Source organism: Sciurus vulgaris (assembly GCF_902686455.1).
Source record: "Sciurus vulgaris genome assembly, chromosome: 5".
Taxonomy (NCBI): Eukaryota; Metazoa; Chordata; class Mammalia; order Rodentia; family Sciuridae; genus Sciurus; species Sciurus vulgaris.
In genome coordinates, this window is record NC_136465.1 from 108,794,752 (window position 1) to 108,820,906 (window position 26,155).

Sequence of the window (26,155 nt, forward strand, 5' to 3'; positions counted from 1 at the left end):
CTTAAAATAAGCAACTTGACAATGATATTTTCTTGAAAACATTGAGTAGTCATATATTAGTCACTTTCTGAAAAAACAATTGTACAGTTGGTTAGATTTCATTTTGTCATGGAGCATTACCTCAACATTATTTTACGAAGTAATTTAAACTCTTTCAAAGATTAACATATTGCAATAGAAAGATCACTTTTCAAATGAGATAACACTTCATAAAATTTCTTTTTTTGGTCCCTTTTTTTCCATTCTCTAACATTATTTGTCCCTTATTCCATATTCCTGTCACTGTGTTCCATATTTTTGGTGTTTTCATATCCTTGTTCCTATGATAGTTTTCTCCACACTTATACTTTGCTTAAATCAGGTTTATGGTTCTAAATATCTAGTTATTTGCTTTTTTCTCTCCTCTAACATCAACATTAACCCCTTTGTGTAAAGAATCTCTTTACAATATTTGGAAATGTTTGCCTTCTACATTGCAACCAAAATGAACTTTTTTTATATCTAGTTTTTTTGAAATATCTGTATAGAGAAGATTATGAAAGGTAGAAAAAGCATGTGCCACATGTGTTTGGTATAGATCTATTCTTTTAAATCCCAGTTGCACATTTCTACCACTTCTTAGAGAAAGGGAAGAAAATTATTTTATAGTTATTTTATCATAGGTATTATTTGATTAAGTTTATAAGAATCACCTAAGTTGGCTTGTTATGCCTAATGATTTCTGGAAAGACAGACACTAGGATAATAAAGCCTCTATCCTAACTTATAGATGGAAGTCACTTTAAGAAAAACACAAATTGATGTTTGAATTAGTTTGTAATGAATTAGCAAATATAAGTGTTTTGAAATGAAGGAATGAGAGTGTACAGCATGGGAAGTGTCATTGTTTTAGGGAGTAGATGAAAAGCTTTGGTAAGTTCTTTTCTGAAGAAATTTGATCCAAGAGTCAGAAAAGTTTAACCTTAGTTCAATTTTTTCACCATTTTCTTCAACTGCAATGCAGATAACTCATAATTAGTAACTTCTGTTATAATTATTACAAGACAAGGAACCCAAGTAAATATTTACTAACCAAAACTATTTCTTATAGAGCAATTGCTGCCAACAGACTAACCCTGTTCTTGCTGGAATGTGAACATAGTTTTTATATTTGTTCTTTTTTTAATTTTCAAATTTAATTGATTGATTGATTGATTGGTTGGTTGGTTGGTTGTCTTAGTGGTACTGGGGACTGAACCCAGGGCCTCATGTATACTAGGCAAGTGGTCTTTCACTGAGCCCTACTTATTTTTTATTTTTGAGACAGGAATCTTGCTAAGTTACCCAGGCTGGCCTTGAACTTGGAAACCTCCTGCCTCAGCCTCCCAAGTAGCAGGGATTCTATTCATGCTGCCCTGCACCCAGCTTGTAGTTGTTCTTAATGATATTTTTAACACTATAATAGAGTGATTAAGTGGTTAATCTCTCAATTTAATCTAAAACCTAACACGTTTTGCTACTAATATAAAGAGGTAGTAAAATTTATTAGTTTATAACATTACCTTCAAAGAGTTTTAATGTACTTAAATGTGGAATATCCTATATTTTGTATAATGCCTTTATTTTTCTCCTGTTTTAGGCTAAATGCTCATTTTGAAGTAAATCCAGATTGTTCTGTCTCTCGAGCAGAAATGTATTCTGAATACCTCTCAACTTGTAGTAAATTAGCTCGTGGTGGAATCCTCACATCAACTGGATTTTATAAATGTCTTAGGTAGGATGCATAATTTCTTTAAATAAAATTCATTCGCATCACTTCCAATACCTCTTGCTCTTTTGAAAAAAAGAAATACCAAATATCTATCTACTTTTCCATATCTCTACTACTTGAAATTTCATTAGTAGGTTGTAGTATGGAGGAGTTTTAAATACAAGGCAATTTCCTAAACACATCTGGTGTTTATGTTGGAACATTACAGGTTTATTTAAAAAAAAAAAAAAAAAAAAAAGGAAGAAATTGAGGTTTTTTTGTTACTTAGTTTTACACATCAAAAACTTTAGAACTTTTTAACCTTGAATATAAATTAATACTGTCTGTATCTTCAAGTATCAAGACTTTGATATTTCACTAAGTTCCTAAGAAGTATTTTGAAAACCATTATACATAGGGTGGAATTGTTTAAAACTCAACAATGCTGTTAATGAATAATGATTTTTTAAATTGGAGGATTCATCTCCATCTCTTTCTTTGCTTCCTTCCTTTATAGAATATAACTTTAGGAATCAGGCTGGTTCATACATAAGTAGCAGGGGATGTACTGCTATTGTTTCCATGAACGTTGTTAGAAGTTTTTTACCAGTGTGCTAGTTATCATAACTAAGTATGTATTACTTTACAGAACAGTTTTTCCAAATCATACAGTGAAGAGAGTGGAGGATTCCAGTAACAATGGGCAGGCACATATCCATGTGGTAGGAGTAAAACGGAGGGCTATCCCACTTCCCATTCAGATGTACTATCAGCAGCAACCAGTGTCTACTCCTGTTGTTCGTGTTGATTCTGTTCCTGATGTATCTCCAACTCCTTCACCTGCAGGTATTAATTTTGGTTGTATTTTAAAAATTACTAATGTAATAAAACAATGAAATATATATGTGTGTATGTATATGTGTATGTATGTGTATACATATATATATATAATATATACTTTTAAAATCTATAACTTTCCCTTGTTTTCCTGATAGCATTTTACTTGATTTCTTATTTTACCACATTCATAATGTTTCAAAGTTGTTGGATATGTATTTCTTAAATCTGTTTTTTCTCATATTCAGTAAAATATTCCTACTTACAGATTTTTAGTCATTTCATTTGGAATTTTGACTTTTTTCCCATATTTTCAGGAATCCCTCATGGATCACAAACTGTAGGAAATCATTTTCAGAGGACTCCTGTTACCAACCAATCTTCAAATTTGACTGCAACACAAATGTCTTTTCCAGTACAAGGTGTTCATACTGTGGCACAGACTGTTCCAAGAATTCCACCAAATCCTTCACTTCATACCCACCAGCAGCAAAATGCTCCAGTGACTGTCATTCAAAATAAAGCTCCAATACCTTGTGAAGTGGTTAAGGCTACAGTAATTCAGAATTCTGTACCCCAGACGGCAGTTCCTGTTAGTATTGCTGTTGGAGGAGGACCTACACAGAGTTCTGTGGTTCAGAATCACAGTACAGGGCCACAACCTGTTACAGTTGTGAATTCTCAGACATTGCTTCACCATCCATCTGTAATTCCACAACCGTCTCCATTACACACGGTAGTACCAGGACAAATACCGTCAGGCACTCCTGTTACGGTAATTCAACAAGCAGTCCCACAGAGTCATATATTTGGCAGAGTACAAAACATACCAGCATGTACTTCTACAGTTTCACAGGGTCAACAGTTAATCACCACATCACCCCAACCTGTGCAAGCTTCATCTCAACAGACATCAGCTGGTAGCCAGCCACAAGACACTGTTATCATAGCACCCCCACAGTATGTAACAACTTCTGCATCCAACATTGTCTCAGCAACTTCAGTACAGAATTTTCAGGTAGCTACAGGACAAATGGTTACCATTGCTGGTGTCCCAAGTCCACAACCCTCAAGGGTAGGGTTTCAGAACATTGCACCAAAACCTCTCCCTTCTCAGCAAGTTTCATCAACAGTGGTACAGCAGCCTATTCAACAACCACAGCAGCCAACACAACAAAGTGTAGTGATTGTAAGCCAGCCAGCTCAACAAGGTCAAACTTATGCACCAGCCATTCACCAAATTGTTCTTGCTAATCCAGCAGCTCTTCCAGCTGGTCAGACAGTTCAGCTAACTGGACAGCCAAACATAACTCCATCTTCTTCACCGTCACCTGTCCCAGCTACCAATAACCAAGTCCCTACTGCCATGCCATCTTCTTCCGCCCCTCAATCACAGGGACCACCTCCTACTGTCAGTCAAATGCTATCTGTGAAAAGGCAGCAACAGCAGCAGCATTCACCAGCACCCCCACCACAACAGGTACAGGTACAAGTTCAGCAGCCACAACAAGTACAGATGCAAGTACAGCCTCAGCAAACAAATGCAGGAGTTGGTCAGCCTGCTTCTGGTGAGTCAAGTCTGATAAAACAGCTGCTACTTCCAAAGCGTGGTCCTTCAACTCCAGGTGGTAAACTTATTCTCCCAGCTCCACAGATTCCTCCCCCTAATAATGCAAGAGCTCCTAGCCCTCAGGTGGTCTATCAGGTGGCCAATAATCAAGCAGCTGGTTTTGGAGTTCAGGGGCAAACTCCAACTCAGCAGCTGTTGGTTGGGCAACAAAATGTTCAGTTGGTCCAAAGTGCAATGCCACCCACAGGGGGAGTGCAAACTGTGCCCATCTCAAACTTACAAATATTGCCAGGACCACTGATCTCAAATAGCCCAGCAACCATTTTCCAAGGAACTTCTGGCAACCAGGTAACCATAACAGTTGTGCCAAATACAAGTTTTGCAACTGCAACTGTGAGTCAGGGAAATGCAACTCAGCTCATTGCTCCAGCGGGAATTACCATGAGCGGAACACAGGCAGGAGTTGGACTTCAGGTACAAACACTTCCAGCCACTCAAGCATCTCCAGCTGGACAATCATCATGTACTACTGCTACTCCCCCGTTCAAAGGTGATAAAATAATTTGCCAAAAGGAGGAGGAAGCAAAGGAAGCAACAGGTTTACATGTTCATGAACGTAAAATTGAAGTCATGGAAAACCCGTCCTGCCGACGAGGAACCACAAACACCAGCAATGGGGATTCAAAAGAAAATGAAATGCAGGTGGGAAGTCTTTTAAATGGGAGAAAGTACAGTGACTCAAGTCTACCTCCTTCAAACTCAGGGAAAATTCAAAGTGAGGTCAATCAGTGCTCACTAATCAGTAATGGACCATCATTAGAATTAGGTGAGAATGGAGCATCTGGAAAACAGAACTCAGAACAAATGGACATACAGGATATCAAAAGTGATTTGAAAAAAACCCTAGTAAATGGAATCTGTGATTTTGATAAAGGAGATGGTTCTCATTTAAGCAAAAACATTCCAAATCACAAAACTTCCAATCATGTAGGAAATGGTGAGATATCTCCAGTGGAACCACAAGGAACTTTAGATGCCACTCAGCAAGATACTGCCAAAGGTGATCAGCTAGAAAGAATTTCTAATGGACCTGTATTAACTTTGGGTGGTTCACCATCTATGAGCAGTATACAGGAGGCTTCAAATGCGACAATGCAGCAATTTAGTGGTACTGATTTGCCTAATGGACCTCTAGCTTCAAGTTTGAATTCAGATGTGCCTCAGCAACGCCCAAGTGTAGTTGTCTCACCACATTCTACAACCTCTGTCATACAGGGGCATCAAATCATAGCAGTTCCCCACTCAGGATCAAGAGTGTCCCATTCTCCTGTCCTATCATCAGATGTTCGGTCTACAAATGGCACAGCAGAATGCAAAACTGTAAAGAGGCCAGCAGAGGATAATGATAGGGAAACAGTCGCAGGAATTCCAAATAAAGTAGGAGTTAGAATTGTTACAATCAGTGACCCCAACAATGCTGGCTGCAGTGCAACAATGGTTGCTGTTCCTGCAGGAGCAGATCCAAGCACTGTAGCTAAAGTAGCAATAGAAAGTGCTGTTCAGCAAAAGCAGCAGCATCCACCAACATATATACAGAATGTGGTCCCACAGGTAAGTCATTCTCCTGTCATATTTCTCTTATAAAATTCTGATCTGTAAATGAGTTTAAGAAAAAAATGTACTATTTTTTCGTATTTTACCTTGAAAAGTTATTGTGTCAGCTCACTTAAATTGTCATGTTTATTTCCTCTGGTTTTATACTATTAAATAGTTTGTATTTATTAACTTTTGTATCTGGTAATATGAATCCTTCAGTTTTGTTATAGACTGAAATTAGTAATTTTGTAGGCCCAAGGTACAGAAGCAGTTTCTAAAATCTTTTGAAGAATTTAGAAAATGTATATCAGTTTCCTTTTTGAGTTAACTGTAGGTGGTGAGGGGGACTTCCTAAGAGTACTCCAAGTGGGAATTTCTGTATTTGATATTTGTGTGTTTCTTTGTGGCCTTGTTAACAGTCTTTTTTTTTTTTTTAAAGGTTGAATCCTATAACGACTCTAAGAATGTTCTTGCAATATTTATGTATTGAATTAGTTCCCTTTATTCTTAAAAAAAGTATTGTTTATAATTTCAGTTTGTTGCAGGTATTCTGATATTTTTACTGTGTTTCTAACTACTTTCTTCTGCTGTTTCCTTTTTAATTCCTACTCTCCATCTCTGCCTACCCTAGTACTAAATAAAAATATTTTCTAGCATCCATTCTACTGAATTAAGGATCCAGTCAGCCAATAAAGATTCTAAGGACCATCCTACATGCTATTTCTACTGAAATCATGGGTTTACTTAACAGTTACCACCACCTATTTCCTGAATCACTTCTCTTTTACTGTTTCTTCTAACTAGTAGTGCATAGCCAGAACCTTCTGTGACTATTGCCAACTCTGCTAGCTCTCCTCTGGCTTGGGTTTTTTCTTTATGCTTACAGTGATGACAGCAGATCTATGAACATTGTTGATATCAAATCTAGGTATGGGTAACAGCAAAAGGAAAGATGCCAGAACTAAAAGAAGAGTCCCTTGCTTCAGACCAGTTCTACTATTACTACATGTATTTCTTCATGTGTATGGATAAAATTGGATTGTGCTGCTTTGGGATATAAGATTTTAATTTATATTTTTGTATTGCCTACATGTATTTCAAAGTAACTAAATTGTACATTCTTGAATCAGTGCTACTTATGTGGCAATAATGATATGAATGGTGGATAGAAAATCATTTTTACTTAAACAAGCTTCCACAAGTTGAACTTTTTGCTTAAATGATGCAGTGCTGTATACGTAGTAGATATTCAGTAAGTTGAATTTTTATATTTTTCTTACATTTAGTAATTTCTCAGTTCATCTTGATTATATGCCTGGCTTTCTTCTTTCCACTTGGAGTCTGTTACAATTCTAAATAGTAATGATAGACCAAGCCTAACTGTAGAGAAACTCCATTATTATGGAATTGTTTCATTAACCCGTATTTTGTGTGTCCCTAATTTTCCAGTGTGGTTATATTCAATAATGATAGCTCAATAAAAAAGAAAGAGAAATAATTCTAGCTAAGATTAGGTAGGACCTGTGTTAGGGTCTTAGAACTACAGCATTTTCTCACTTAATTCTCACAATAATCGTATCAGGTAAAATAATTGATTTTTTTTTTTACCATTTTAGAGATGCGGTAGCACGATCCTAAATAACTCACCCAAGATTACCAACAAATGCATGATAGTGCCAGACCTAAATCCCAACCTAATACTCCTAACCCAGTAACTTTTAGTTTTTCCACTGTTCTAAAAGTTTTCTCTATAAATTTCCAGAAACTCCTTTTTCTATCTTCTATTTTGATTATTTGAACTATTGTGTGATAGGATATTCATACAACTAAATTATCATTTTAGTTCATTAATGCTAAAAAACTACTAGCACATTCTTGATTCAGACCATTAAAGAGAACACATTTTGTTTCCAATCTGGAAAATCTATATTAATCTTACACCCATTTCCCCAAAAGTGTAGTTTATTTTAAAAAGCTACACTCTGATTTTAGTGGTAGAACACTTGCCTTGCATACATAGGCCCCAGGTTCAATCCCCAGCACAACAAAAGAATGAAAATAAAAGGAGGAGGAGGAGAAGGTGAAGAAGTAAAAAAAAACAGCAGCAACATTCTTTTGTTCTGAAATTGATATTTGGTTGGTATGCAGAAATTTAAAGCTTTGCAAGGAAGAGATGTAGCATTGTGGTGTTTATGAAAATGAGAATGAAAAACCTGGATTCTAACATATAGCACTTAGCATAATACCACATGGTATTCAATGACAGTACAGGTATATTTTATCTTCACATGTAAAATAAACTAGTTATATGGGCTAGACACATGAAACAGAGTGGGGGATATCAGCTGTTCAAGATGGTACTGTTAAGATTCTAGTTGTGCTATTGGGCCTTCTTTCTAAGAGTCTGATAATAGAAAATCATTCCACCATTGCCCATATTCTTTAATTTTCTTCATATATTCTTTAAGTTGCATTTGAGACCTTGGTTTAATACCATTTTATTCACCATTTGAATTGGTAGCTTAAAGGAGCCCAAAATTGATAAATGATTTTTTTTTTTTTCAGTCAAATGTGCTATTCCCAACATTTCAAGGGACCTAGGGATGTTAAAACGTTACCTTGTCCCCAATATGAACATTAGATTTGCAGAGTGCTCAGGGCTGGAAAGATTGAAGAGAAGTGTCCCTGCTAAGAAAGGCCAATAGGTAATCCTTCCTAATACCATTATTAATTCATTTTTTTTCTATTGATGTTGTTCCTTCTTGCCCCTATTAATCAGCTGTATTAATTTCATTTTTAAAAAGTTAGAGCAAGAAGAGTATATATGAAAGTAAATGATACAACCATAGACTTTAAGTCTGTTATATCTGCAAATTTATGTACCACTTATAGGATACCATTTCTAGATTCCCTACCCTCATCCACTATTCATGAATTGATATCTGCTAGAGGCAAAAAACTACATTGACATAGTTAAAAACAAAAATAAGTAAAAAATGAAAGAGACATAAAAATATTTACCCAAAGACTTTTTTGAGCATTATGTAAAACACATTTTGTATATATGTGTTAACCCATGGTCCAATAACTTGTCAGATTCTTCTATATAAAAATTGTTTGCTTAAAGACATACTCATTTAAGGTATTTTATATATACCTTGTCTCTGTTCCCCATTCTTCACATATGAATCATTCCTGATGTGCTGTGTAACCCTGAATATTGGTATATTTTCAAGCTTTTCCTTTTTCTGATAATGAACTTGAGAAATTTATTCAGACCATTAGAAAATGGATCTGTAGTCTCAAGGTGGCACCATTTAATCATAGCCATAGAAGATAATTTTAGCAAGAACTACAAAATTTAAAAAAAACTTTTTTAAATGAGTCTGTTGCTCAGATTTGAAGAACATAGCCCATTGCAGAAACTATGAAAGGCACTTCCACTAAACATAATCTTAATGTTTCTATTCCTGTGTATTTTTACAAAATAGGTTTGATATGTGTTGCTTGTTTAGATTTATACTTAATAAAAGGGAAAACTTGATAGAGGTTGAGTATCCCTATCCAAATTGCTGTGGAGGAAAAGTGTTTCAGATGTTTAGCTTTTTTAGATTTTGGAATATTTATATAAACATAGTGCGATAAGGTAGGGATAGGATCCAACTCTTAACACAAAATTCATTTGTTTCATATATTCTTTCTACACATAGCCTGCAGATAATTTTGTATATGAAACAAAGTTTTATGATCTAGAATTTTTCTGCTTCTGGTGTTATGTCAGCATTCAAAAAGTATCAGATTTTGGAGCATTTTTAAGTTTCAGATTCTCAGATTAAGGATGTTTAACTGTAGATTTAAAAAATGAGGGAATGTTGGAGCCAAGAGGGTCTTAGATATTACATTGTCCAAAGCTCTCATTTTTAAGAGTCAAAGTGACTTGCCTACACCCCCAAAAATCTTTTTTTTGCAGTGATTTCTGTTACCGTCTCAATCCTGTTCTATAAAAATGTGTACATTTAAGCATGATCTTTTACATCACATTTAGAGTACATCTAACTCACGTTTCTTACAAGGTTACTCACCTCCTCTAAAGAATACACTTTACCAGGGTCTCCGAATGTAGCTCTGTGGTAGAGTGCTTGCCTAGAATATACTCTACCAGTTATTTCAGTTTTGCTTTAGGTGTCCTGGTATCTGGTTTTTTCACCAGTTTGCCTCAACCAACTCTACTCTTTTAAAATATTTATGTAGAATTAAACACAGTATTTGATTACTGCTAAGAATTTATGTTGAAGAGAATAGATTATGACTTTGTAGCTTTCCTGACAAGGACTGAAATCTTCAAGTTATAGTCCTATTCAAAGATTTTTAAAGTTTAATATTAATAGGAAAGTAAGGACTTAAAATCATGAAGTCAAAGTATCACTGTTACCTAGAATTTTTAGCAATAATTTACTCTTGAAAAGATAATAAAGGAAAACAAGGTTACAATTTATTTCAACAAAAAGAAGCAGATTTTTTTCAAAATTAAAACTGCTATATTCATTAACATTTTTAGTTAATTTTATATTTACAAAAGAAACAAAATTGTTTCACATCCTTTATGTAATTTTACATTTCTGGTCACTCACTGAAGTTATGCCTTTTCCACTTTGGTTACAAAAACTACAGTAAGAAAAATTAGTAGCTCTCTTTCAGAGTAGAACAAAGATACAGAATTTTCTTCAAGAGGTAGTCACCACCCCCTCAAAAAAAATAAAAACATGACTTTGAAACATATTTTAACCTTTATGTTTGAATTATGTCTATGGCTAATGTTCTCGCATTTCACAACAAAGTTTAATGTTCAGAGGAAGCAATTTGTGCTTTTCAGAAGAAATCAAAATGCCTATTCTTAAAACATATTTAATTGATACGTTGAAAAAAATGTGTAGTACAAAAATAGAGCCAAGAAGCCCTATGATCTGTCACCTGATTTCAGATATTATTAACATTTTGCCATTCTGGTTTCCCCTATTCCCAATCACCATCATGTATTTTTCAGCATTTTAAAACACATCCCAAATATTATTTCATTTTACTATTTGTACTTCATATACACAGACATGGAAAGATTCATAAAATAAAAATACCAAATTATAACTTAACAAAAGTAATCGTTTCTTAATATTATCTGATAACTCACTTTATGTTCAGTTTTGCCTGATTATCTTTAAAAAAACATTTTAACAGTTTGTGATTATAGTACTAAAATTTTCTGTACATTGCATTTAGTTAATATGTCTTTCATTCATTTTTAACAGTTTAGAACATTCCCTTGGTAACATTTGAATTTAAAATAGCCCATGATTCCCTTTTACTATATTTTCTGTGACACCAGTGTTTCACAATTACGAGCAAACAAAAAGACTAAAGTTGTTAGCACTTTAGAATTTATAAATTCTAATTTATAAACATAGAATAAAAGTCAATAAAATACCTAATTCAAATGGTAATAGTATAGGGAACCAGAAGTTTCATTCAGAGGGAATATTATAGCCTTAACAAATTTATTCTTTAATTAAAATGTTCCATATTTGTAACTTGTTAAAATTTCCTACATTTTATATTTAGTTAATATGTCTTTTATTTATTTTTTGACAGCTTAGATTTACTTCAGGCATCCTTGTTTAAACAAGGATACCTTGGTAATATTTGAGTTCAAACTATCCAATCATTGACAGGTGCAATGGTGCACACCGGCAGTCCCAGCAACTCTATAGACTGAGGCAGGAGGATTTCAAGATCAAGACTAGCCTCAGAAACTTAGTGAAACCCTCAAAACCTAGTGAGACCTATCTCAAAATAAAATATGAAAAAGGACTGGTGATGTAACTCAGCGGTAAAAGCACCCATGTATTCAATCCCCAATACCAAAAAAGTAAAATGCCCAATTATTAAAATTATCTGTATTTTTTAATGCAACATTTTCATTTCCAAGAAAACAAATTGACTAGGTTGTGTTTGCTTGCTTGCTTGTTTGGCTAAATACCCTGGTACGAAGGTTATTTTTTTCTTTGATCCTGCCCCCCCACTATCAGAAATTTTATGGCTTTAAGAATTTGGAAGACTTTCAGATCTGTTTCTGGTATTCACTTGGTAAACTTGTGTGTGTTGTGGGGAGCCAGTACTGGGGATTGAACCCAGATGCGCTTTACCACTGGACCACATCCCCAATCCCCAGCCCCTTTTTAAACTTTTTTTTTAAGTTTTGAGACAGGGTCTCAAAGGCTGGCTTTGAACTTGGAATCCTCCCTTCTCAGCCTCCATACTGGGATTACAGGCAAGGCCTGGTAGACAATTTTAGTTCCTTCATTTGTCACTGTCCTCATACTGAACTCATCATCTTTCCTCCCCTTTCTTGAAAATATAGTTTTCTTTCCAGACTTCGTCTTAAAATAATAATAATAATTGTCACTAAGAATCTAGAGCTAGGTTCTTCATGTAGTTTCTTTAGTCTTCCTGTCATCCCATAAATTAAATTTTATTACTTGCACATAATGGATGAAAAACCTGAGGATTGGTGAGGGTAGTTTGGTTGCGCAGGTCATGTGACTAATTAAAAAGCAGATCGAAAAATTGAGTCTTGACATGTCAAGATAAAAAAATCCTCATTGTATGACATCTGTACTATCGTGAAAATGTTGTTTTGTGCGTATATGTTTTCTCATTAACTCTTGTAAAGAAGTTTTAAGATTGTGAACCTATTATAGAAACAACTTTAGTCGCATGCCCGAAGTAGATTTTTCCTCCAAAGCTTAGTAAAGATTCTTAGGATTTCTCATTTCTGACATGAACTTTTTCTTTCAACATTTTATTCTTTTTCTTCTTTCATTTGTATGTTATAATATTATAGCTTTATATGTTTGTGTTTTGTCTTTTTCTAATTATGATTTTTAATCTGAGGTACTCAGCAGTTTTAACTTAGTGTATGTCTACTTGTTCTCAGTATTACCTTATAAATGAACACATTTATTCAATATTTTCCCAAGTTTTTAAGATATCGTCTTGAAAATAATGCTTAAAATGTAATGCTTGGCAATTGTGTGGTACCATTTCTATATAAAATTTAATACTAATTTTTCCCTTTGAGGTATTTGAAGAAAATCTATACCCTAAATTTATTTTAGTCTGCATTAAATTTGTTAATGTTTTTCAGAAAAAAGGGGGGAGATACAGAATAAACTTGTTATATTCAAAAGACATTGTTTAGACTCCTTTGACTAATATTATCTATCAAAAGCTATAATTGAGCAACTTCAAAAACTAAAATTTTTAAACATTTTACTGCAAATTAGTATTTGATATTCTGCTTAGATGGTATATCATTATTAACTGTCATCTGAAAATTTATTTGCTTTTTACTGTTTATTATTTCTTTCCTGTTCTATTCCTTATGAAACCTAAGAGGAAATATTACTCAAAGGAAGTGAGAATTTGCAGTTAATCTGTTGTGAAGATCAGACATAAGTAAATCAAATGGTTACTTTTATAGGGTACTTCTCATTTAAATTTATAATTGGTTGCTCCTACCTAAAAGTCTGAATTTTCAGTAATGTAGTTAGCCCTCTGTGTCTGTGGGCTCCACATCCATGAATTTAATCAACTTTGATTCAAAAATCAGGAAAAAATGCATTTATATGAAACAAGTACTGACTTTTTTTTTTTTCTTGTCATTACTCCCTGGACAATACAGTATAACAACTATTTGCTTAGCATTTACATTGAATTAGGTATTATAAGTGATCTAGAAGTGACTTAAAATAGGTGAGAGGATATATATGGGTTATATGCAATTAATTTGCCATTTTTACTTAAGGGACTGAGCATCTGTGGATAATACTAATCTGTGGATACTGGAACCAATCCCACATAGATACCAAGGGACTACCATAGGTACTTGACAATGGTAGCAATAATGTGTGATCTTTCCTCTGTGGTTCCTGTTAAATAAAAGAATCAGCTGGGCATAGTGGCACACACCTATAGTCCCAGCAACTTGTGAGGCTGTGGCAGGGTGATCACAGGTTCAAGGCCAGCCTCAGAAACTTAGTGAGACCCTGTCTCAAAACTTAAAAAAAATATACATAAAAGACTGGTAATGTAGCTCAATGGTAAAGTACCCCTGTGTTCAATTCCCAGTACCCCACCCCCCCAAAAAAGAATCATGCTTCCTAAATATTTTTATAAAAATATCATCTTTTTAAAGATAATCATTAACTTAAAATTATAAAATGTAAATTTCATGTTAGAAATGCCTAAATATTGTAATCAAACTTATAAGACTGTTCTATAAAATATTATTGTTTTTTCAGTATCATGTCACAAACTCTGTTTGTGCTTTTTCACAGAACACTCCTATGCCACCTTCACCAGCTGTACAAGTACAGGGCCAGCCTAACAGTTCTCAGCCTTCTCCATTCAGTGCATCCAGTCAACATGCAGATCCAATGAGAAAACCTGGGCAGAACTTCATGTGTCTGTGGCAGTCTTGTAAAAAGTAAATGGCAGTTTTATTTGATATACAAAAGTGTTCTTTGTTTTAGAATGCTTTCATATTTAAATTTCTGTCACCTATAGTTTTATGAAAGTTTTCATCTGAAATCACTAACTTGTAACTTGTAGAACTTATGTTCGAAGTTATATGTATCCAATGACACTGTAAGAAATTATATAAATAGTAGAAAGAATGTCATTGCTTAGTAGTAAGTTACTAGGGAATGTGGTTCAGCATTCATTAGATTTTAATTTTTAAAAATTAGTTAAAAATTTGTGTATTTGACTCTGTAAAAGATTTTTTTGAAAATGAACTTAGTGACTGCTATGGAGTTTCTGTATGATAGAAGCTTAGAAGTAATAATCTGTTAGAAAGGGAATAACCTGTTTTAAATTTGAGTTTCAGATGTTCACCCCATGAAAATTACTTTTAAAGCTTTACCATCTCATAATTTAATAACTAGGATAAGCAACAAGAAGAACTGAATTTTTTAAATAAAGTGTTTTTAGACTTTATGAAACACTTGGGAAGAGTGTTGGTTAAAATAAAAAGTCTTAGTTCCTTTAACATTACTAGTACTCAACTGAAACCTTTTGCCTTTCGTCATTTTTTTTTTAGAGCTCTAAGGAAAAGGCACTCTAAGAAAAAGGCGCTTATCTTAATAGACATAGAATATTCTTTTCTTAGATAGCAGAGATTTCATTTCTACAGCCTTTAAAATTTGTATTAATTTTTCATATTTTATTATAGATATTATATTGCATTGAAAACAATGTATAGATTTGTTGTAGTATTGTAAACTATCCATGTAGCTAGCCTACAGATTATTAGTAGTATATAAAATTTCTGCAAGACAGTGATTATCAAACTTTAATTCGTAACTCAGTAGTGGGGTCATTAAATCATTTTAGTGCATCTTGAACAGTGGTTTTTTTTGTTTGTTTTCTTTTCAATGAAAAATGAGTGAAATACAGATTTCATCATGTTAGTAGGGTAAGTATTGTTTCCAGTTATTTATGTATATGATACATGTATGTGTACTTAATCATAGTGTAAAATCTTTTCATCAAAGAAGTTCTTTTAAGTTGTCTGATTATTTCATTCATTTAAATTAATCATTCCTTTCTTCCCCTCTACCACCCCACCACCTCTCCACCCGTCCCCTTCTCCATCTTCCTCTCTCTCCCCTTCCTACACCCTGTGCCATACCATACCATGTACTCCCCCCTTCTGGGGTTTGGACCCCGGGCTTTGACCACTGAGCTGCATCCTCAGCCCTTCTTTCTTTATTGATTTTGCTTTTGCTTTTGGTGTGTGTTATAATCTGCTATATTGTTGTAATAATCTGTAGACTTTTTAAGAAGTTAGAAGTTACTCCTTAAGATGAAATTCTTAGAATACACCAATTTTTTCCCCCCGGAAGACTGAATGAACTTAGATGTGCAGCACAGTTCCCCATATGGCTAGTAGGATCAGTGTTATGTAATTTAATAATGAACTTTTTCTGAGTAAGACAGGTTCAACAAAGCTTCTCACAGCTTTTCACTTTTTCAAGCCATAATTTTTAGGTACCACATTGATAATAAGTTCAATTTGAGTCTGCAAATATTTATTGAGTACTCTAGGAAGATGCATATACTAGGAGCTAGAAATACAAAGATTACTTCTAGTCCTTAAGGATACAGACCCCCACAAAAAATAAATTACAGTATAAATAAGTGCTATCAAAAGTGCTGTTGGCAACATCACTAATGTAACTATCTTTGGGATGGTTGAGAAAGTTTCACTATAGACATTTCATTTGAATTGGGTCTTAAAGAATGAGTACGAGTTTGCCAAGCAAAAATCATTGCAGCTAGAATGGAAAGTGCACATTCAGGAAATAAGAAATTATGCTCATGAAATCGTGAGTTTAGATTATAGGAGCACAAAGTCACGAAGAGAATAATAGCTTTTAATTTTCATGCCAAGTGAAAAAATACACGTCATAGCCATGCCCATTAAGTGGATAAGTACAAATTTCCTTATAATATAAAAAATGTTTACTAGTAAATAACTTTGTTTCTATCAGCTTTAGAGCTAAAGTTTATATACTTCACCAAAAAATAATTTATAAATACACAGTATTTAAATTTGAAATAGCTGACTATGTGCTCTCTTTTTATGGAATTAAAAGTAGTTTTGCATATACATTTAACCTGTGTGGTAGGACCATACTTTTTGTATTTAGAGTTCTCCTTCTTTATATATAATATGAATTCTTTTCACTGAATCATTTTTCATTGTCACATATCAGTAGAAAAACAAGGTAGGAATTCTTCATATAGCCTCTTAATGCTTACATTTCTCCGTGGTCTTTTGTTTATTTAGAGCTTGATTTGAATTATAAGGTTAAAATATTGCTGGAGCTGAAGAAATAGCTCGTTTTGGAGAGCACTTGCCTAGCATGCGCAAGGGCAATCCCCAGCGCCTCAGAAGGGAGAGAAAAGAAAAAAAAAAACCCTCTTTGGGCTGGGTTTGTGGCTCAGTGGTAGAGCACTTGCCTAGCATGTGTGAGGCACTGGGTTCGATCTTCAGCACCACATAAAAATAAATAAATAAAGTAAAGGTACTATGTTCATCTACAACTAAATAATTAAAAAAAATATTGCTTCCAATTTGATAGGCCTTATGTCCCTTTTAATCTGTAGGTTACTCCCTCATCTCTTCATTTCTTCGCTCAAAATTTTTTTGATAGATAACCAAGAGATCTGTCCTATAGAAGATCACAATATGGATTTTTGCTGATATTCTTTAGCATCTGGCTTTGAACCTGTGTATTCTGTTTATTAGTAGCTTGGTTCAGATGCTCAATTAAATTCTGGTTTTATTTTTATGATGACAACTTTAGAAATGGTATTGTGTTCTTCCATCAGGAAATATGCCATATTTCTATGATGTAAACAGACATTGAGAATCATTGTGTATAATGTTATTTCATTAAGAGTTGTAGAACATAAAAGGCCAACTTTTATCAACTATTTGATTTTTTTGAAAATAGTTTCTAGAGGAAATACTAAATAAGATACTTGATTTTTTTCCCTTTAACCAGTTTTCATAGTAATGAGCAATTCATTAATACTATACAGAGATGACCAGGAGGTTTGGGTTTTGTTTTCTTGGTAGTATCATTATGAATTAACTTAGGAGTTGGACCTATTTGAGGTATTTCAATCCTCTGCAGTTCTTATATCCATTTAATATCCAAATTGTGTCATCATTGGCCAGTGAAAGTCTATGAAGCCAATTTCTAAGTTCTTTGCTTGTGCTCTTAATATAAGTATTTGATAGTTTCATTTCCTTGTAGTTTAATCTTGTATATCTTCTACCACATACCTGAAGTCAGCTATTTTCCAAGGACCCACAGTTCCTATTAATGGAAAATACAATTTAGTTTGGCCATCAGGCGTATGCATTACTTTTAAGTTTTTTGTGTCTTAATCATTTTCTGTTGATGTATGACTACCACAAACTGAGTAATTTATAAAGAAAGTTTTTTCTTAGATTTCTGGGGGCTTGGAAATCCACAGTCTAGAGACCACATTCATTGGGAACCTTCTTTCTTATTCATGAGGGCTCTGTAGTGTATCAAGGCAGCACAGGGAATCACATGATGAGAGAGTAGCAAGCCTAAGAGAGAGCTCATTTGTGTAATAAAGCCACTCCTGCAATAATCTATTAATCAATGAATGGATGAATCATGACCCAACCCCTTCCCAAAGGTCTCACCTCCAACTGCCATTAACATATGTCTCTGGGGGTTAAGTTTCCAACACATGAGTTCCAGGGGACACACCCAAATCATAGTAGATGGGGTTTTTTCCTGGGACTTTTCAGTGTGCAGACTACAGATCTCTTTTTCAGGGTATGAGGATGTTGTTAAGTAAAAGGCATCATGTGTCGATATTTCTGTTTAGAATTTAAATTCAGTATCACAAAGTCTTTGACAGCATCATTTTCACATCTGTATCTTTATTCTGTACCAGAAATCCCATTTCTCATTGTTAACAGCATTTGCTTTATCTTACATTACACATCAGTGTCAGAATAGTCCTGAAATTACCTGCAACAATATGATTATTGAAAAAATTTGGAGGGAAGTATATCCCATTAAGGACTGTTCAGTCACAAGTGTTTGTATTTTTATTTCACTTAGAATAGAGGTATTCTACGGTAGTAATGTCATCAACTGGACATATTAATGGCTCACTTGTGGGTATTTTGTTTATTTTTGTTTTGTTTGTTGGTGCTGTGTATTGAACCTAGTAGGTTCTTGTGCATGCCAGGCAAGTGCTCTACCACTAGCTACATCCTCAACTCTATTTGTTTCATTTTTAAAAAATTTTATGGATTACTTTTTAAATTTAAAATTACTTAGTATATGGTTCCAGCACCAAATTAACCAAAGCATATTCAAAGAAATTTATCTTCTATCACTATTTCTTCCATCTTATTTCTTCCTTTTTCTGTAAATAATGCCCTTTATTTTCTATCTTTTAAAAATGTAAATTGCAAATTTATTTATATGTTCTAACTTCTTAAGGGTATGCATACTATAGTAGGATTAATAATAGACTCCTCCGTCCAAGATGTTCATGCCCAATTCTGTAACCTGAAAATGTTACCTTATATGGCCAAATGAACTTTGCACATGTGATTGGGTTAAGAATCTTGGAGTGAGGATATGCATTACATTTATGAAATCAAATTCTTTATAAGAGGGAATAAGGAGGTCAGAAAGAGAGAAGACAATGTAATAATGCAAGCAGAGAGAGATTTGAAGCTGCTGTGTTTGTGATTTGAAGCTAGAGGAAGGGACCTTGAGCCAAGGAATGCAAGGAATGAAGTCCTGAAAGCTTGAAAAGGCTAGGAAAGAATTCTTCCCTACACCCTCTTGAGAGAGTGCAGCCCTGCTGATACCTAGTGAAACCTGATTTAGACTTTAAATCTCTAGAATTATGAAAGAATAGATTTGTGTTATTTTTAGCTACTAAATTTATGGTAATGTGTTATAATAGCAATAGGAAACTAATTTACATACAATAAATACTTTTCCGTACCTTGTTTTTAATTTAACAATATATTCTAGAGAGACCTCCAAAGTAGTATGTAGAGATATTCCTCATTCCGTTTTTATGCCTTCATAGATAAATTACTTGGTGAACCCATTCCCTGCTGATATTATTTTGTTTTTTTTCTTGTTAAAAACAGTACTGTATTGAATTGCTGTGTGTAATGATTTATCTTTTTATATTTTTGCCAGTGTATCTTTGAGAGAAATTCTTAGGAAGGGGATTGATAGTTCAAAACATATGTGTATATGTAATTTTGCTGGGTACTGCTGTTTTCTCTAGGAGCAATGTGTAAGAGAGTGTTCATTTCCCTACAGACATGCAAATACTTTCATGCAAATGTTTTCGAACATTTAGATTTTTCTCAATCTAATGGGAGAGAGATGATATCTCAGTAGAATTTTGCATTTCTTTTTCTGTCAATTGTCCATATCTCTGTTTTTCTATAGGATTGCTGGATGTTTTTCATTTCTATTTTATGAAGTTCTTTATTAGATTCATTAACATTTTGTCTGCTGTGGCATAACTTTTCCCAGTTTATCATTTGTCTTTTTTATTTTGCCCTTCTTTCCTCACTTCCTTCTTCCCTTCCTTCATCCTGTGATCATGGATAAAATTTTTTTTCTTTCAGTTAATTTTTCTGTAATAACATTTGTTAGCCTTTCTGTTATTGCTTCTGAATCTGAATTACAGTTAGGAAGCTTTTCTCCATGCCCAAGCTATGAAAGAATCTTCCTATGTCTTCTTTCTTTTCTTTTGTTTTTCAAAAACTTAGGTGGTTTTGTAGTTGACATGTAAATCTGTAATTTGGGGGGATTTTCCCTTGTCTCAGCAATCTAAAGGAAATGAGAGCGAGTTAGTAACTTGCATCAGTTTGCTCCAGTAGCTGCCATTTTCTTTTTGTAGCATAGAACTAGTTTATTCCTAGAAAAGTATGTGTCCCAATGGATATTTTGGTTCCAACACTAACCAATGTAACAGTTCACACTAGTTTTATCAAATGCTGACTCAAAACTATTAACAAATGATTCCACAACATTTTCATATCATAAATAATTTTCCAATTGTAAATTATACTTCAGCCTTGTAAAAAATTAAAATTCCAGAGCATTACAAAAAGAAAATCATAGTTAAGTTTATATATACTTTTTCAATCCTTCCTTTTCATTTACAACTGTATCGTGCATTATGCTTCTTATTTTAATTTCTAAACAAACAATATATACTCTCTTAGAACTTGCTTCATTAATATATATATATTCATTAATAGAGAACATATATACTTTTTTAGGTCAACACATAAATCTATATTATTTTATTGGATATCAAGAATTCCTTTTCATAAATATAAAAGCTTTTATAATATATGTATTCGTTATCTATGATACTAAACAGAACTGCTTGTCCTTCTTTGAAAGAATTACTCTTAAATTATGAGGAAACATTCTTTCCTTAGAATGCAGTGGCCCTGCATTATAATCTGTAGAGCAGTATCTCCTATTCAGGGATATTTGAACTTTTAGTTATTTTCTCTTACACAGAAACAGCTGTGGTAAACAATTTTGTCCTTATAACAGATATTTAAATTGCTACATTTGTCCTACTGAATTCCTATATATGCTTTGTCTCTTCCTGAATTGTTCCCCTATTGGTCTCTGTTCTTAACCACAGCATTACTTTAAATATATTTTAATGTTGCCCCAGCTGATTTTTTCTTTTTCAGAGGGTTTCTTATGATTTCTTTGAGCACCTACCTTGAACCAGACACTGTACTAGGTTTTAAAATTGGAGTGATGCATAGGTCAGACTTAGTACCTATACAGATGTTTATTTATTATTTCAGAATGTTTTTAGAGGTCTTCAGGAAAGCGTGTTAGGATTTTGGTTGCTATTGCTTTCAGTATAATGACTTTGTGTTTGGTTTTTGATAGTGAATATTTTACCAATACTGAGTCATCCCTTACTCAAGGAAACAACCTTTCCCCAGTAAAGCTTTTAACAGTTTCTTCACATGAATTCTATAACTTTATTAAGTTTATAGCTAAATGTTGCTCTTTTGTTCCTGTCATAAATAATCTTAATTTCCATTATGTTCTATAATTTTTCTATATCTATACCTTGTGTTTTACCTGCTTATCAATTATAGTGTCTTGTATTGGTTATATAATAGTGATCATATTCATCCATCTTTTTAAACTAATAGACTTTATTTTTTAAAGCAGTTTTAGATTTATAAAATAATTGTGCAGATAGTGCATAGTTCCCATCTACTTCCTTGCATACAGTTTTCACCACTACTTACACTTGTATTAGGATTGTACATGTGTTTGTTACATTTGATCAACTAATATTGATAACAGTATTACTAAGTGAAGATTATAGTTTATGTTAAGATTCGTTCTTTGTGTCATACCGTTCTAAGGGTTTTAACAAATTCATAATGTTATGTATCCACTGTTTAGTAACAGAAAGAGTACTTCCAATGTCCTAAAATCCACTTTACCTGTTTGTTTCTCCTTTCCATAATTCCAAACCCTATCCCTGGCAAACACTGGACTTCTTACATCTTTATAATTTTAACTTTTTCAGAATGTCATGTATTTGAATCTAGCACATAGCCTTCTTAGACTGGTGTAATTCACTTCACAATATACATCTAAAGTTCCTGTATGTGTGTGTGTGTGTCTTTCATAGTTCACTTTTATCTTGTTTTGTGATTTTATAATGTTCCATCATTTACGTGTACCACAGTTTGTTTATCTGTTGCATATTGAATGATATAATGGTTGTTTACAATTATTGGCAATTATGAATTAAGGTGATATAAACATTGGAGTGGGGGTGTTGGTATGAACAATTTTTCAACTACTTGGGCAAATACCTAGGATTACAGTTGCTGGCTCATATTTTAAGATTGTGGTTAGCAATGTAGGAAACTATCAAACTGTCTTCCAAAGTGACTATACTATTTTGCATTCTCACCAGCAGTGAATGAGAACTCTTATTGCTTCACATCCTCACCAGCATTTGGTATCATCAGTGTCTTGGATTTTAGCCATTCTGATAAGTGTGTTTTGGTATCACTATTGTTCTCATTTGCAATTCTCTAATGACATATGATGTTGTCTCTCTTTTCATATACTTATTTACCATCTGTATATTTTCTCTGATTGGGTGTCTATTCAGATCTTCAGCCCATTTTTTAACTGAGATGCTGGTTTGCTGAGAACTTTTTGTATGCATGGGTATTGAATTTTTGTCATGCTTTCTTCTTGACCTATTGGTATAATATGATTTTCTACCCTGTGGCTGTGATAGAATTACATCAATTAATTTTAGTACCAACCTTATGTAGTTGGAATAAATCCCACTTGGTCATGACAGTTTTTTTTTAAAATACATTGTTCGATACTATTTACTGAAGTTTCTGTGGAGATGTTCACATCTATGTTCGTGAGAGATACTAAGCTGTGGTTTTCTTGTAATGTCTTTGGTTTTGATGTTAGGAAGAATTAGTTAGGAAGTGTTTCCTTTGCTTCCATTATCTGTTAGGGATTTTAATTTTAGAGAATTCGTATCGTTCCTCCCTTAATTGTTTAGTAGAATTCAACATGAAACTGGTCCTGGTGCTTTCCGTTTTGAAGGTTATTGATTCAATTTCTGTAATAGTTACAGGCTCATTGAGATTATATGTTTCTCTTTGTGTGAGTTTTGCCCATTTGTATCTTTCATAGATAACTAAGTTTTGAGTTTGGGAGCATGGAGATGTTCATAATATCCCTTTATCACACTTCCATTGTATTTGGAATCAGTAGTAATGATCTCTTTTTCTACATTAGTGATTTGTCTCTTACTCTTGTTTTTTTCTTGGTTAGGTTGCTAAGGGTTTATCTATTTTATTGATCTTTTTAAAAAGCCAGTTTTCTATTTTGTTTATTCCCCACCCCACCCCCCGTTGATTTCCTATTTCCATTTTCATTAAACCAGCTGCTCTAATTTTTATTTATTTTCTCCTCTTTGCTTTAGATTTAATTTGCTCTTTTTCTGATTTCCTAGAATGAAAACTTAGATTACTGATTTTAGATCTTTTTAAATATATGCATTCATGGCTACAGCTTTCTCTCTTAATTCTTTAATTCCATCTCCCAAATTTTGAAGTTCTCTTTTCACTTAGTCCAAAATATTGAACAGTGCTGTTTAATCTCTAAATATTTTGATATTTTCCAGCTTTCATTTTGTTACTTCTAACTTAATTCTGTTATAATCTGAGAGGATAAATTAAATTTTTTAAGGTGTATTTTATGTCCTAGAATGTGTTCTACCTTGGTGGATATCCCAAATGCACTTGGCAAGAATATGTTGTTAAAGTATCCCATAAATGTCAATAAGATCCAATTGACTGATGGAATTAGCCACTTCAACTATTTGCTTACTAATTTTTTGCTTTTGAATCTGTCAGTTAATGATAAAGATATGTTGACGTCTCCAACTATAATAGTGGATTTGTCTCTTTTTCCATGAAGTTCTATCAATTCTTGTATGACATTTTGATGCTTTGTGTTAGGTACATCCACGTTAAGGAATGTCTTCTTGGGGAATTTACCTCTTTATCCCTGATAATTTTCCTTTTTCTGAACTCTGTTTTCTCTGAAATTTTATATATCCACTCCAAACTTCTTTTGATGAGTTTTAGCAGAGTTTATCTTTCTTCATCCCTTTAGTGTATGTGTGTGTTTTGGGAATAAATCCTGTGGCCTTTCACATGCTGATATACTTGTGGTCTACCACTCAACTTACATACTCATCCCTTCACACTTTATTTCTGAATTTGTCCATGTCTGTGTATTTAACAACTCATGGGTAGGTCTTATTTGTTAATTTATTCTGCCATTTCCTGTCTTTCAATCAGTGTATTTAGGTATTTATTGTTAAAGTTAATATAATTGTTACAATTGTTAATATAATTGCATTGATATCTGCTATAGCTGTAAAGGCACTCATTTTTATTTTTTGTGTTTTTGCTTTTGCTTTCATTTTTACCTTCTCTAATTCTCCTTTTAGCATACTAGTTATACTTTTTTTAAAACAGGTAGTCTAAAATCACTTTCAAACAACAGTATACTTCTTCACAAATAGTACAAGTACCTTGTAACAGAGGAGTGTCAATTTTTCTAAAGTGTCCTTCACACCATTGCAGTCATTACACTTAATCACAAGGTAATACAGTGTTACTATTAATTTGAAAAAACATTAAATTAACTGAGTTACAAAAATTAAAAATAAGATTTTATTTTACTCTCATTGATTCCTTCTCCAACATTTTTCTTTTCCTTATGTAAATTGAAGTTTTTGATCTCTTAATTTTTCTTCTCTCTGAAGAATTTTTTTTTTTTTTTTTTTCCTCCATGCTGGGCATCAAACTTAGGGCCTGGGTCCTTGGTATATGCTAAGTAAGCACTTTACCACTGAGATCCACCCCGAGCCCTGAAGAACTCCTTTTAATATTTTTTGTCAGAAAGGATCAGTTGGTGCAAATGTCTTCAGTTTTGGTTTAACTAAGAAAGTGTTTTGCACATGCCTTATTCCCAGGTACACCAGAGACTGAGGCAGAAGGATCACAAGTTTGTAGCCAGTCTAGGCATCATAGTGAGCTCCTGTTTTAAAAGAGAGAGAAGTTGTCTACTTTACGTCTTCTCTCTTTTTTTTTTTTTTTAATATTTTTAGTGTAGATGTAGGCATGTGCTCTACCACTGAGCTACAAAACCCTACAAAAAAATTTTTTTTGCAAGAAAACATGTTTATTAGCTCCATATATCCATGCCATAATGTAGACATATTTCTTTTTAGATATACATGCCCATAGGATGCATTTCAGCATATTATATAATACATGGAGTATAATTTACTCTAATTAGGATCCTCCTCTTGTGGTTGTACCCTGGTTGTATATTCAGATACAAGGATAGGAAAGTTAATTCGATTAATTTTATGTCCTTTCTAGTCCCCTCCAACATCTCTTCCCTTCATTCCCCTTTGACTAATCCAATGGACTTCTGTTCTTCCTCCTGCCACTCTACCTTGTAGGGTAGCATCCACATATCAGAGAAAACATTCAGCCTTTGGTTTTTTGAGATTGGCTTATTTCACTTAGCATTATAGTCTCCAGTTCCATCCATTTACCAGCAAATGCTATAATTCATTCTTCGTCATGGCTGAGTATATTCCATTGTGTATGTATACCACATTTTCTTTATCCATTCATCTGTTGAAGGACACGTAGGTTGTTCCATAACTTGGCTCTTGTGGATTGAGCTGCTATAAGCATTGATGTGGCTGCATCACTATAGTATGCTGATTTTAAGTCCTTTGGGTATATGCCAAGGAGTGGGATAACTAGATCAAATGGTGGTTCTATTCCAAGTTTTCTAAGGGATCTCCGTAATGCTTTCTAGAGTGACTGCTTTTTCTATTTCTATGAACAGTGTCACTGAAATTTTAGTATGAATTGCATTCCCTCTAAAAACTTGAACAAGACAGGGATGCCCTCCTTTCACTACTCCTATTTAACATAGTTCCTGAAACCATAGCCAGAGCAATTAGACAAAAGAAAGCAATTAAAGGGATATGAATAGGAAGAGAAGAGCTCAAACTATCCCTACTTGCTGATGACATGATTCTTTATTTAGAAGACCCAAAAACTCTACCAGAAAACTTCCAGAACTCATAAACAAATTCAGCAAAGTATCAGGGTATAAAATCAACAGCCATAAATCAGT

At 33.6% G+C, this 26,155-nt stretch overlaps 1 protein-coding gene across 1 annotated transcript in view; it reads left to right on the top strand.

Annotated features, from left to right (window-relative positions):
- The window catches only part of ARID2 (AT-rich interaction domain 2), a 169,693-nt gene that overhangs the window by 120,191 nt on the left and 23,347 nt on the right, over window positions 1-26,155 (top strand). Inside the window, exons 13-16 of the mRNA XM_079139495.1 lie at window positions 1,619-1,753; window positions 2,379-2,575; window positions 2,884-5,747; window positions 14,123-14,271. Of these exons, the coding sequence (XP_078995621.1) occupies window positions 1,619-1,753; window positions 2,379-2,575; window positions 2,884-5,747; window positions 14,123-14,271 (3,345 nt within the window). The remainder of the gene's footprint in view (window positions 1-1,618; window positions 1,754-2,378; window positions 2,576-2,883; window positions 5,748-14,122; window positions 14,272-26,155) is intronic.